This window comes from Cupressus sempervirens, chromosome 4 (assembly GCF_028749045.1).
Source record: "Cupressus sempervirens isolate cs-2001-9-10 chromosome 4, ASM2874904v1, whole genome shotgun sequence".
NCBI lineage: Eukaryota > Viridiplantae > Streptophyta > Pinopsida > Cupressales > Cupressaceae > Cupressus > Cupressus sempervirens.
The window spans coordinates 132,191,289-132,204,281 of NC_143121.1; the positions used below are offsets into that span (position 1 = coordinate 132,191,289).

Consider the following 12,993-nt stretch of genomic DNA (forward strand, 5'->3'; position numbering starts at 1 on the left):
ATTAACCTAAAAATTCATTGCCAATCACTTGCAATCATTTTTTGTACATTGGACCTTTATGAAGTTAGCTTGGAAGCAAGTTGCTATGATAATTCAAGGTGTAACAAATTTCCCCCGAGTCAAATTATATATATTTCAGCTTACTGCAAATGGCTAGACATCACATCTTTGACTTCAAAATAGACCATTTCTAAAGAAAATGAAAAGATAATTAAGCTAGAGATTATAGTTCTCAAATTTGTACTATGCAGAATCAGAAGCTTTCAACCTGGATGTAAAACACATATTTCAATGTCAATTCAGCCAGCAAACATTGGATGAAATATTTTCCTCTTTAAAGTTGCTCAAGTGGCAAATACGAGAACTGCTTTAGTTGTCTAACACAATATTGTGTCCCTGTTACTGAAAGATCACTCTGTACTGGTAGTCATTTTCCTGCTATAAAACACATCAAGCCATTCTTTTTCAAACATCATTTTGCTCTTGATTTACTTTTGAAGTCATAAAAAAAACCTAGCATAAAACTTCGACAACCAAACACTTACTCTATTTATTGCATGGAAAGATGACATTTTTGCTGATACATTTGAAAGCAATGACAAAATGGCTAAGACAGCTGAAAAAATACTCTTCCAATAGTATAACACTTTTTTAATGCACTTCTCAAACATTTCGAAAGCACTTTCTTCCCATTCATTTGGCTTGCAAAAATGGTTTTCTAGCCAAAAGTCTCTTTTGCTTGTGAGTACATGTCCATTTGTGAAGAACATGCCAGCGCTCCATCTTGTTAGAAATTAAAATTAATTACAATTTACGAAATTTCTCCCTGCTATTAAGAAAAAACTACATTTGAAAGCAATGACAAAATGGAAATATTTCCATTCATGAATTTACAAAATTTCTCCTGGCTATTATGAAAAAACTACTTTGAATGTCACCCTCACATTAAATTAAATTTATATGTGAAAATCACAATCAACAGAACCTATGGTGCTTCAACTGTCAACAGAATAAGAAATTATCGTGCCTGACACTTGAGAGATCAGAAATTGTTGACACCTAGGTTTACAAAACGGTCTACCTCAGCTCTCTTATCTAAGTCACAACTTCGAAACTTCTGGCTGATACCCGATAGAGAATACCGGTACTAAATTTCCATCAGCAGACAATTATCTACACAATTTTTTTTAAATTTTGGGGGGAACCTCAAAAATCAAACTTAAAAGCAAATAAAAACTTAAATTTATATGTGAAAATCACAATTAGCAGAACATATGGTGCTTCAACAGAATAAGAAATTATTGTGCTTGACACTTGAGATATCAGAAATTGTTTACAATTCTCCTAGGTTTACAAAATGGTCCACCTCTGCTCTCTTATCTAAGTCATAACTTCAAAACTTCTGGCTGATACCTGATAGAGAATACCGGTACTAAATTTTCATCAGCAGACAATTACCTACGGAAATGTTTTTATTTTGGGGGAACCTCAAAAATTAAACTAAAAAGAAAACAATGCTTGATGTGAGGGTGTATCTTGCTTTTTAGTAATTGCAACCTTTCAAAATGACAAAGATCTACTGAAAATTCTGATAATCAACTATCATGGTTGTGGTGGAGCAGGACCATGGGGATGAGATGGAACACCCATGCTCATGCCCATTCCATGGCCAATATTGGTTCCCAGATTTGTACCAGGCCCTCTCATGTCCATCATGTTTGGTGGCGCAGTTGACTGCAGAAACAGAACAAAACCCAAATGATATAAACAAGTATAGTTGAAATGCCATGTAAATTAAACAACAGCCAGATTTATGCCAGAAAGCGTATACAAACAGCGGATATGCATGTCCTGTACAAGCCATAAGTTTCAATGATTATGCAGTATCAAAAATTCGAATTTGAAGAAATAGAAATGGTACTACTCAATTCATCCTTCTGTCAAGCAGAAATTAATAGCAGCTAGCACATATAAAATAAGTGAAACTTTCACTTATTTATATTCTATCACCTCTCCAGCAACAAGCTACAAAAACGAAGTTTGAAGTGTTGTTCTCCATGTTGGGTACCTATGATCTGCTTGGCTCTGTCTAAGGGTTTGTTTTTTGTAACCTACCATGCACGGTTGTTACTTCATGTAATCTTCCCCTTCACATTGACATAATTATTGAGATCATTTTTTGTTTAACATAATGCCTATGAAGTTAATCATTAAATAATACAAATACAATAAATCATCATTTTTCCTAATTTACAGAATTGATTGCACTTTGTAACATTGAAACCAGATATATAGATAGTCCATGAGAATAAATCAAATCAGACCAACCTCCAAAAGAAGTCTACAAATTGTCATTTTGTCTCCCATTATTCCTTTGTGAACCCCCTCTAGTCCAACATGCCCAAAATCTGTTTCTGAAATATTGCCTAATTCAGATAGTAATTTTCAGGGTGGTACCACACCACCTTTGTCTCTTCATACCATTTTAATAGATGAATGCATTCCCAAAATTTATTGCCACAACTTCATATGCCTTAGTATCCATAAGAAAATAAACTAGATGATACCTAGTATTCCAGATTTATTTCAAATTCTTTACTTTGAAATTTGAGTTTTAGTTTACTAACTGTAGTTTACCACCATCTTTACTTTGGATAGACCCACCCCTTTGAACAGGAGGAAAGATGGATTTGCACCTAACTCTTCCCTTCTTAAAGATGAAGATGTTCTGGCTGCAGTTTAAGGTTCAACTCCTCTAGAGAATCATGATAGTGCCATTAAGAGGTTGACTCGGAATATTGCATCATGGAAGGCCATGTTTCAAATTGCTGGGAAGAAGAGAGCTAAGGATGCAAGGAAAGAGGAATGTGATCTACATAACTCGCTGTGTGAGGCAGAAAGAAGATTGCAGGGTGCCCCAGCTGACCTAGAGGTTGATGAGGCCTTAGCCAGATCTAGAGATGCACTCAGGAGATTGCTGAATAAAAAGATACAGGGTGCTAGAACTTGGGCCAGAGTCAACTGGCTCAGCCTTAGTGATAATGGCTCTAAATTTTTCTTCCATTTGCTTAAAGGCAAGGAACTTAGAAATAGGATCGATTGCATCTGTGAAGATAGCAATACTCTGAACTCTCAGGACATCTTAAGAGCCTTTTTTTCCTATTATATAATACTTTTCACCTCTGAAGATATTGATCATACCATGGAAGTGGCTAGAAACAAGATCAAAGGAATCATTCCTTGGAGAGTGTCTCCTGAAGACGCAGATTTTCTTCAGAGAGGCATTTCAGTGGAAGAGATGTGAAATGCCATTACTAAAATGAGTGATGCTAAGGCCCTGACCCTGATGGGCTCTCAGTGGAGTTTTACAAAAAGAACATAATTGGATTGGGGACAAGCGCATGCAGGTGTATGGAGAGGCTTTTGAAAATGAATCTCTGGGCTATGATATAAATTCTGGGCTTATTAAACTAATCCCAAAGGATGGAGATAAAACTCTGCTCAAATATCGGAGGCCCATCACCCTCCTGAATGTATCATACAAGATTCTGGCTAGGGCCCTGGCTCTAGGGATAGAAAACATACTTCAAAAACTGATCAATTCCTCCCAAACTGGCTTTGTCAAAGGCAGGTTCATTCTAAAGAAACCTTGGACTGGGGTAAGGTGTCAAATCAGCAGGTTGGCATGCTCCTCATTGATTATGAAAAAGCAATGACAGGACAGAATAGAGGTTTATCAGGATAGTGCTAGAAAGCTTGGGTTTTCTTTGGGTGTTTTGTCACATGGTTTCCACACTTATGAATGGAGCCCGGGCATTGGTTGAAATCAATAAGGCTAGATCGAAGGAGTTTGAACCTACAAGATCAATCCAACAAGGCTGCGCCCTTGCCCTGGCCCCTTTTTATCATTGCTGCTGATTCCTTGCATTATCTCCTGAGAAATGACACCCTCCCTCCCAAAGTCCTTGGCCCCCTCTGTCCCAACAATGATAAGCTTTCAAACATACAGTTTGCTGATGATACAACTATCATATTTCAATTAAAGGAGGACAATACGTACTACCTAATGGGCAAGTTGGACATCTTTTCTGCTGCCTCAGGTAGCAAGGTATCATTGGCCAAATCTGCTCTCTCCCAAAGTCCTTAGCACCCTCCTCAACAATGATGAGCTTTCCAACATATAGTTTGCTGATGACATAGCTATCATGTTTCAGTTAAAGGAGGAGAATATGTAAAACCTATGGGCAAGTTGGACATCGTTAGTGCTGCCTCAAGTAGCAAGGTGTCATTGGCCAAATCTGTCTCTGGGTTGGGAGGAAAACCCACCAGTATGGTGTGCCAAATTCTCTATTGCTTGGGGTGGTGCTAGCAATTTGGTTAGATATCTAGGAATCCCTTGTGTTGTTAATCCCAATTTCAATGACATGTGGAATTGGGTTAAATCCAAAAGAGAAAAGAAGTTGAACAAATGAAGTACCCAATTCCTTTTCATGGTGGGCAAGTTCCAGATTTGCCAGAAGATTCTCTCATCCTACTCTATCGACTACTCTGCATGGTTATTCAATCAAGGTCAGATCAAAGAGATTGGAGGATTGGGTTTGAAAGATTTGAGAATCCAAGGCATCGCTCTTGCTGTCAAATGAATAGCTAAGGCTACCCAAGGGAATGAACCCTGGAAAATTCTTGTCAGGAACATCAGCAGGGCTGTTCCTATCCATGCAAAGACATGTAATGGTCTCCATTTAGATGATCTCTTTGCAATTAATGTTGACTTAAGAGTGGAAGGTTCTAATGTATTGAAGTCCATATAGAAGTGCTAGAAGTATGTGAGGAATCAAATTTCTGGGAACAGTTTATTCGATCTGAGCAATAATATTTGTGGTGAGAGGTCTATTTGGTGGAATCTATCCCATGGATCTAAACCTAAGTGACCAATGCTGATGTGGGTGTGGTGTGCTGATGCACGGATCTTTTTTTTGGGGGATTTTGGATGCGTTTGGGTGCATCCATATAAATATATAATTTATGTATGCAAAGAAATGCAAGAAATATACAAAAATAAGCCATTCCATAGCAATTAGCATATTCAAATTGAAGTAACAGTAACGTCAAATTAGTAAATTACTCAAGTTCAAGATTCCAATGCAATTCCAATTACAAAATCAAAACATAGTTCATGGTTGAATGTTGATCAATTAAGAGTCAAGGCTCAAGATTCACAAATCAATTTCAGTTAATCACATATGGCACTCAAAACAGTCAGATGCTCCGCAGATTCTCCCGGATGCTCTATGGATGCTTTCCCAAGCATCCTTCATGCATCCGTAGGCAGGGAGTATGCTTCCTGCCCACCTCCATGCAAAACCCAAAAACATTTGCGCATCCACACCCGCATCCCACAGAAAACATGACGCACTGGTATCATAGATCTAAACCCCTAGCTCTTCTCCAGGTTTGCTTTGCTAAAAAGTGGGCATCCAAAGGTATTGACTACCTCCAAGATATCATCCTGAACGACAATCTCGTTTCATGGAATGAATTGGTAGATGAATTTGACATCCCCAACATAGTGTAGAACCTATACTATTTCGAAAGATGTTATTTGTTGCCTAAACCTACCCAAGAAGTGTGCAATACCTGCTAATAGAGCTGCTTTCTTCAAGTGGCCAAATGAAACACCTCTTCACTAGGCCAAATCCAAGTATGTGTAATCTATTCCCACCCATAAGCTTGACATTATTGATCACCTTAACATTGGATGTAACTTATCTTTTGATCAACCCACTTGGATTGAGCTCTTTTTCGATCTCCATCATTGACCCATTAAACCTACCTCTTGTTTTTCTTTAGCACTTCCTCCTACACAAGCTCCCGTTCAAGAAACCCAATGGTGAACCCAATATCTGTTCTGTATGCAAGCGTTGCGAGTTTGTATGCCATGCCTTCTTTGATTGTATATTTGCAAGAGAAACATGGGGCATCTATGGTCTGGTGTTGAATGACAATTTCAGTTTACCATAACTATAGTACAATAAGGAGGGTTCATAAAAATAGCAATACCTTTTGTTGATTTCTTGGATCGCTGCAAATGTATTGACAATTGCCATTTTATTGATTGTGTTCCAAATGCAAATGAAGGCTTATAAATAAGAAGGGAGGAGACTGCTACACCCTTAATATTGCTGTTTGGTGTATATAGGGTTATGAATAGTCAACTTGTGGCTATCTTAATCCTTAATTATGTCATGTTATCATTATTATATTATTATTTAGGTAGGTAGGTCGGCCTAGGTGTTATGTAGGGTTGTGTCTATTCAGCCTAAGCATAATTAAGTATATATAGGAGGTTGTGAGTCTTATTTCAACATCATATTGTGAAGTGTGTTCCCATTGGAGATATTTGGAGGTTGCCCCCTTGAAGTGGCCTATTACTCTCAGTTATTATCAAGCATTTAAAGAATATTTCATATTATCTCTTCCATTGTGTAAGTTATTTCATTACAAGTGGTATCAAAGCATGATCTTGGCACCATAGAGGCAAGATTTTTTCTCAACATTGGAGGTGATTTTGGAAAGAGTATAACTTTTAGATTTTAGCAATTTTTTTAGAGATTTTAAAAGTGTTTTTGAAGACTATATTAAAGAAGCTATAGTCCAAATTTCAAAGGAATTGGATCAAATTTGAGCAAATTCTTGCAGAATTACTATTTCTACACAATTTATTAAGATCTACATATCTCTCACATCTTGCCGAATTGAAGTATAACTTGTATTGGGTTTTTGAATTCATAGTAGAGGAGCCTACATTTGAAAGCTTGGAGAAATTGAAGCAAAAATAAGCATGTTATTGCAAAATTAGGAAAATTCACTCTCAAGGCAGCAAATTTGCTATTTTTTTTTGGATTTTTTTTTGAGTAAGGGCATCTTGGCCTTGGTAAGTTATAGTAAAAATAATAATAAAAAAATCAGAGAATTTACATTTAATTTGTGTGATTTATTTTTAAAATATTGGTTTCCATCATGGCAGGGCCTCCAACAAGAGGCAAAAAGAATGCTACCACATCAAGGAAATCCTCTGATAAGGATTGGGAAACAACAGAGGATAAGAGGAATATATGTGACCTACGAGGAGATATATCATATATATGAAGCATGTTAAGTGCCTATATGAATGAACCAAGGAAGGAGTTCTCAAGCAATCAAGGTGAAACCTTCAAGTCGACTAATAATGACACAAATTTTAATACTCCTATGTGATCTAGGAAATTTTTTTCCAAAGGTGGATATGTGCAAGTTTGATGGCAAGGATCCTCTAACATGGATAAACCAAATGAAGAATTTTTTTGAAGTACATCAAACCCCATATGGACAAAAGGTCATGATGGCTTCCTTATATCTAGAACCAGATCAATTCATTTGGTATCATTGGCTTTCTACTCATTGGAGGAAAAAGGGTCTCACTGTATCATGGTCATTTTTTACAGAAGAACTCCAAGCACAATATAGCAATAGTGTGACAGACAACTTCTTTAGTCAACTTGCTAAGCTTCAACAAACAGGATCAGTTAAGGATTATATTCAAATATTCCAAAACCTATCCTTAAGAGTGGATACATTACAAAAGAGAACTTGAATGATTTATTCTTGGGTGGTCTCAAGGATCACATTCAACATGAGGTACACATGTTTAGTCCTAGCTCAGTAAATGAGTCTTTTGTATTGGCATGCAAGGTAGAGGAGAAGTTCTTGATTCCTAGAAAGCAAGGGGCTAATGTGACCAGAGCAAAAGTGGTGCAGGAGCACCTGCATCAAATGAAGAACCTTCAAAGTCCTAAGAACCTATAGGATAAGTTAGGTTTTACATCTAAGAGTTTGGACCTACTTGTAAGGCCTAGTTCCAAGATTGGCATAATTATAAGCCCTTGGTCAACTATGGTCAAATGGCTTAAAATCTTAGGATATTTCATGTTTTCATGTTTTGATCCTAGTTGGATCATTTAGTTAAGGTTTGAACATATTTTGTTCACAAATTGCAAAAGTTGCATAAAATGCAAAAATTGCTCAAAAGTTGTTAAGCAACTTTAAGCAAAAATTACAAAATCTTGCAAATTGATTCCCAACAGCCAGAAATGGTTTGAAATGCTATTATGACCATTGGGGAAGCCTATATAAGCCCTTTTAGGCGGGTGGTAGGTAGAATCATGTACTTTTTCATTCAAATCAATAAAAATAACTCATATTTCTTGCCAAATTGATGTTGTAACGTGTACAGCCTTGTACGGACGTAGCAAGGTGTCTAACATTTTCAGAAAGGTGGATGAATCATCTTTCCAATGCACTTGGTTTGAGGTATTGATCAATCTCTTAACTCAAGATATCTGTATTTTTGTAGAAGAGGTTCAGAGATCTTGTCATACCTAGGGTTTCACAAATAGCTTGCCATATCTCAGGATTTCACCATGGGAATCTGATGGCCTCTAGTGAAATCTAAGTGTGGTTTATGTGTTTTAAGATGTGCTTGGTCTCAGACTTGTGTGTGCAGGTGGCCAAGAGAACTTTGATGCCCTAGGCATGCAAGATCCATGTGCATGCTTATAACCCTGGTTAGCATCTCCCATAACTCGCTCCAAAAGTGACACCAGATATTGAAATTAGGTTTGGTATCTGTTTATGCTTGCCCCTTCATGTTCCAATCATTGGTTTGATGTTTGGGCCTTTGCAAAGTATATCTCCTTTGTATTTGGAGAACTAATAGGGCTAATTGCCTAGGGAAGAAATTGGGAAAACCCTACTTTCTTTGTATCTTCCGGTCCAGGTGTTTGGGTACATTTAGTAAACCTCAAAAGGGAACTTGAATATGTGATTTAACCATAGGGTAATCTGGAGATTGATGAAGTTAAGTCAGATTTTCATGAAAAAGGGCTACAAGCCTAATATGGTGGATTTGTGAAGCAACTATATGTGAAATGTTGCATAGTTTGGTTTTAACCATCATTCCACCTTATGTTAGACCTAAATAGTCTACAAGTCCATCCTTGAGTCTCCCCTGGTTTTATTTTGCATTTTGGAGTCTCATGTCAAAAAGTTGTCAATTTGTGCATTTTGGGCAATTTGAGATAAGTTGTCTAGATTGAAGGATCTTCCTTGTGATTAGGATTTCCTTGTATAGGGGGTTGGTTGTGATAACCTAACACCTAATTGAGCACTTGTGATTGGTGCTTAAGCACATCTGGGCAGGATAAAGGACACTTTTGTTTGGCATATCTTTAGTGAAGGGGATCTAAGAACTAGTTATTCATTAAAGGACTATTCCACCTGGCTCCATTGCATCAAAAAGGATATTCAACACCTTTTCCTCAACCTATTAGGTTGACTCCACAACAAATTGAGGAGAAAAGAGAAAAAGTTGTGTTTCAATTGTGATAGCAAATACAGTTGAAAGAAATTGTTCTATATTGAAGGTCCAAGTGAGGAAGAAGAGGATGAACCCATATTAGAGGAGGATAGGGAGTTAGGTGAGGAATCACATGATTCTCAACCAATCATTTATTGTCATGCACTTTCAGGCTTCAGTGCACCACAAACTCTCAAGGTAGTGGGTCTCTTAAAGAAGTAGAAAGTAACAGTGTTGATCGAGTCAGGTTGTACTCATAATTTCATCTACAAAAAGTTGGCAACTCTTCTAAACTGTTTTATATTTCCAGCCTCAGAGTTTCAAGTTTTGATTGTAGATGGGGGTACAGTTAGTTGTTCAGGGAAGTGTCATAGCGTCAAATTATCCATGGGAGATTATCAACTTGATACCCCAATGTATGCGATATCCATGGGTGCGACAGATATTGTTTTGGGAGTACAATGGCTTACTACATTGGGAACAATTGAGATGGGAACATCAGACCTTACAGGTACCACACACAAAAAAGTGAGAAAAAATTGTTGAGGAAAAGATAGAGGCAGGAATTATCAGGCATAGCCAAAGTGCTTACCCCTCACTTGTGGTGATGGTGCATAAGAAGGATGAAACCTGGTGCATGTGTCCAGATTATAGAGTTTTCAACAAGTATACCATTAAAGATAAGTTTCCTATTCCAGTTATTGATGATTTGCTAGATGAATTAAATGGAGCTATGTATTTTACCAAGTTAGATCTTAGATTGAGTTATTACCAAATTCAGATTGAGGAAGATATTTGTAAGACAACATTTCAGACTCTTGAGGGTCATTGTAACATCCAGATTTTTTTGGTCTAATTTAACATCTAACATTCGCTATGAATACAGTTATAAGTTAGATTTCATAGGAAGGTAGTTACATCATTCATGTTCATGTGAAGAAGATTACCGTTAAAGTCAGTTAAACAAAATTTCTTAACTAAATACTTGAAATACCTTTTAATGAAGTTACTTCAAAAATTGAAATCACATACCTCGGGGAAACTGAGACTGAAATTCATCTAAGTATGCTTCTGCAACCACCCGGGTTAGTCCACAAATATGCTATAACAATTTCTCAAATCGACTGCTATCTCAAAAATCATTTGATGAATACCACTAAATACCAATATAACTTAAATTAGGGCATCACATATCATCTTACCAATTAGGGCATCAATTACCATCGATTTATTTAGGGCTTCTGGTACTGCTTTACCACTTAGGGCTTCTGCGACCACGGATTCAATTTAGGGCTTCTGCGACAATGGATTTTATCTAGGGTTTCCGCGATGACGGATTCAATTTACGGCTTTCGCAACCACGAATTCAAGTAGGGTTTTCAATACCACGGATTCAGTTAGAGCTTCCAATACCACCATATCAATTGAGGTTCCAACTGTCACACAATCAATTAGGCCTTCGGATTTTCTTTTCCTTCCGATTGTTTTCTGTGACAATTTCTCAAGATTAGATAATTACTTATATTCAATATTCAGTTATATGAAGTAAAATGATGATAACAATGAAATACCTCAATTTAATCTTACCTTCTCATAAACAAAAATAGTAATATCTGTTTCCGATAAACAATTGATTTCATGGCTTATCTCTGTTTGACGCATATCTGACATCTTGAAAGAGGTGAAACATTGCCAGGGGCTTTTCCACCCAACCTCGGACCACAATATGTATCCCCACACGATCTCTAACGAGAAAGGCCCTCCCTACCCGGAATTGTCAGGGAATATCTTACCATTCACTGGGCATCATGATATATATATATAACACCATACGACTTGGCAGTAGGAGATCATCATAACAGGTATGTGCATGAGCTATTAAATAAATTCAGTATTCATGGTAATTATTGGAATGTCATAACTGATACTGGTTCATAATATTGAGGATTCATCACCCATCTACTTGACTTCATAGCCGAGTGAGTCCTAGGTATTAGGGATTCTCAGAGCAGACGGCTCCTTCATTTATTCATCCATCATTTCATATTCTATGATTAAGTTTTTAAGAGATCTCAAAATGTCAGCATTCTTGACAACCTTCTTCATACTTGAGCTAATGCATTTTTTTAATTGTCTTGAATCTTTAAAAAGAAAATCAAAGATATTTAACTTTTCCATATAAAGATAACTACAACACTCTTAATTCAGAATATGGGAAGCAATATAATATGATGAACAGGATCTGTGGTTCCCGAAATTTAATACAGTTTTACATCCTCTGTATAACAAAGACCTTCTCATGATTTTTGGTAATATACAAGTAGTATGATAACAAATTCTTGTAAAGCTATGGCTAAGGATCTTTCTTATTACATTTCGTCCAAAATTCTGATCCCACGACAGTATTAACTCTATCAAAGATAATTGAAAATAAATAATATAAATACAGAGCTCAGACCTGGCTTGACCTTCAGTATAAAAGATAGATCAACAAGGAATAGAAATTATTTGATTGAGATAAAAAAAAATAGTTCCTAATCATATTGATCATTAGAGAAAACATAAGTACAAACTGGTGAAACCCAATCCAAACAACGTGAGACCAATTTGACAATGGTGAAGCCCAATCCCAAGCACTGTAAGATTTATGACCTCATTCAAACAAAGGAATCTCAAATATTATCATAAAACCCCACAGCATTCTAATTGAATTGCTAACTTAGTTTTTGAGAAAAGAAAGAGAAATTCCTGATAACATAAATAATGGTGGAAACCCCACAATCCATGCATCGTGTAACGAATTGAACATGGCGATTGCTGACCTCGCTCATTCACAGTAAAGCTCAATTGAACAAAAATCCAAACCCGAGTCAATTATACTAACCTGGTAAATGAAAAAGTAAAATTATACCTTTGCTTTGGTCTCAACATGGACGTCCACGAATTGAAGGCAAATAGGCAAGTGACAGCATGTCATTCTCCCATACAGGGATTTACTAAGTGTAGGCCTGGCTCTGCGAAGTGTCTTCTCCAAATGATTTGAAAATCCTGCCCCTGAATACACATTCCGTTCCTGAACTGTTACCCGCAGCATAATAAGGAAATTCGATGAACATGAATTTAATCTTTGAGTTACATTATCTTGGTCTGGCGGTAACGTGTTTGAAAAGCTGAAGGAAAAAGGATCCCATTTTTCCTCCCTACCACTATGGGAGTCTAGTAAATTAATAATACAGTGCCCGACTCTAACGCTTCTCACCGTTACAAGAAACTATACAAATTCCTCTCAAATCAAAACTTTTAAAAGGGAAATAAAGTTTGAAAAAAAATAAAAATTACATAATTCAAATTATCAAACAATTAAATCAATTAAATCGAAAAGCAAAGAGTTGGAAAGTTATAATTCGGGAATTATAATAATTGAAATGTTATTATAATTCGAACATTATTAAAGTCTTATAGGCAACATTACTTTATTAATTATTAAATTATAATAATGCCAAATCATTTCATATTTAAAAGCACGCACTTAAATATTTATTAAAAATAATATAACAAAAGATAAATTAAAATCCTTTAAGATACGTTTTATATTTAAA

The 12,993-nt window shown here is 36.4% G+C and overlaps 1 protein-coding gene across 8 annotated transcripts in view; it reads right to left on the reverse strand.

Annotated features, from left to right (window-relative positions):
* Positions 1-1,219: 1,219 nt before the first annotated feature.
* The window catches only part of FY (Transducin/WD40 repeat-like superfamily protein), a 165,170-nt gene continuing 153,396 nt past the window's right edge, over positions 1,220-12,993 (reverse strand). For all 8 annotated transcript variants that reach the window (XM_089824592.1, XM_089824598.1, XM_089824594.1 and 5 more), the window contains one exon: positions 1,220-1,734. In XM_089824592.1, the coding sequence (XP_089680718.1) occupies positions 1,603-1,734 (132 nt within the window). In that variant the 3' untranslated portion in view covers positions 1,220-1,602. The remainder of the gene's footprint in view (positions 1,735-12,993) is intronic.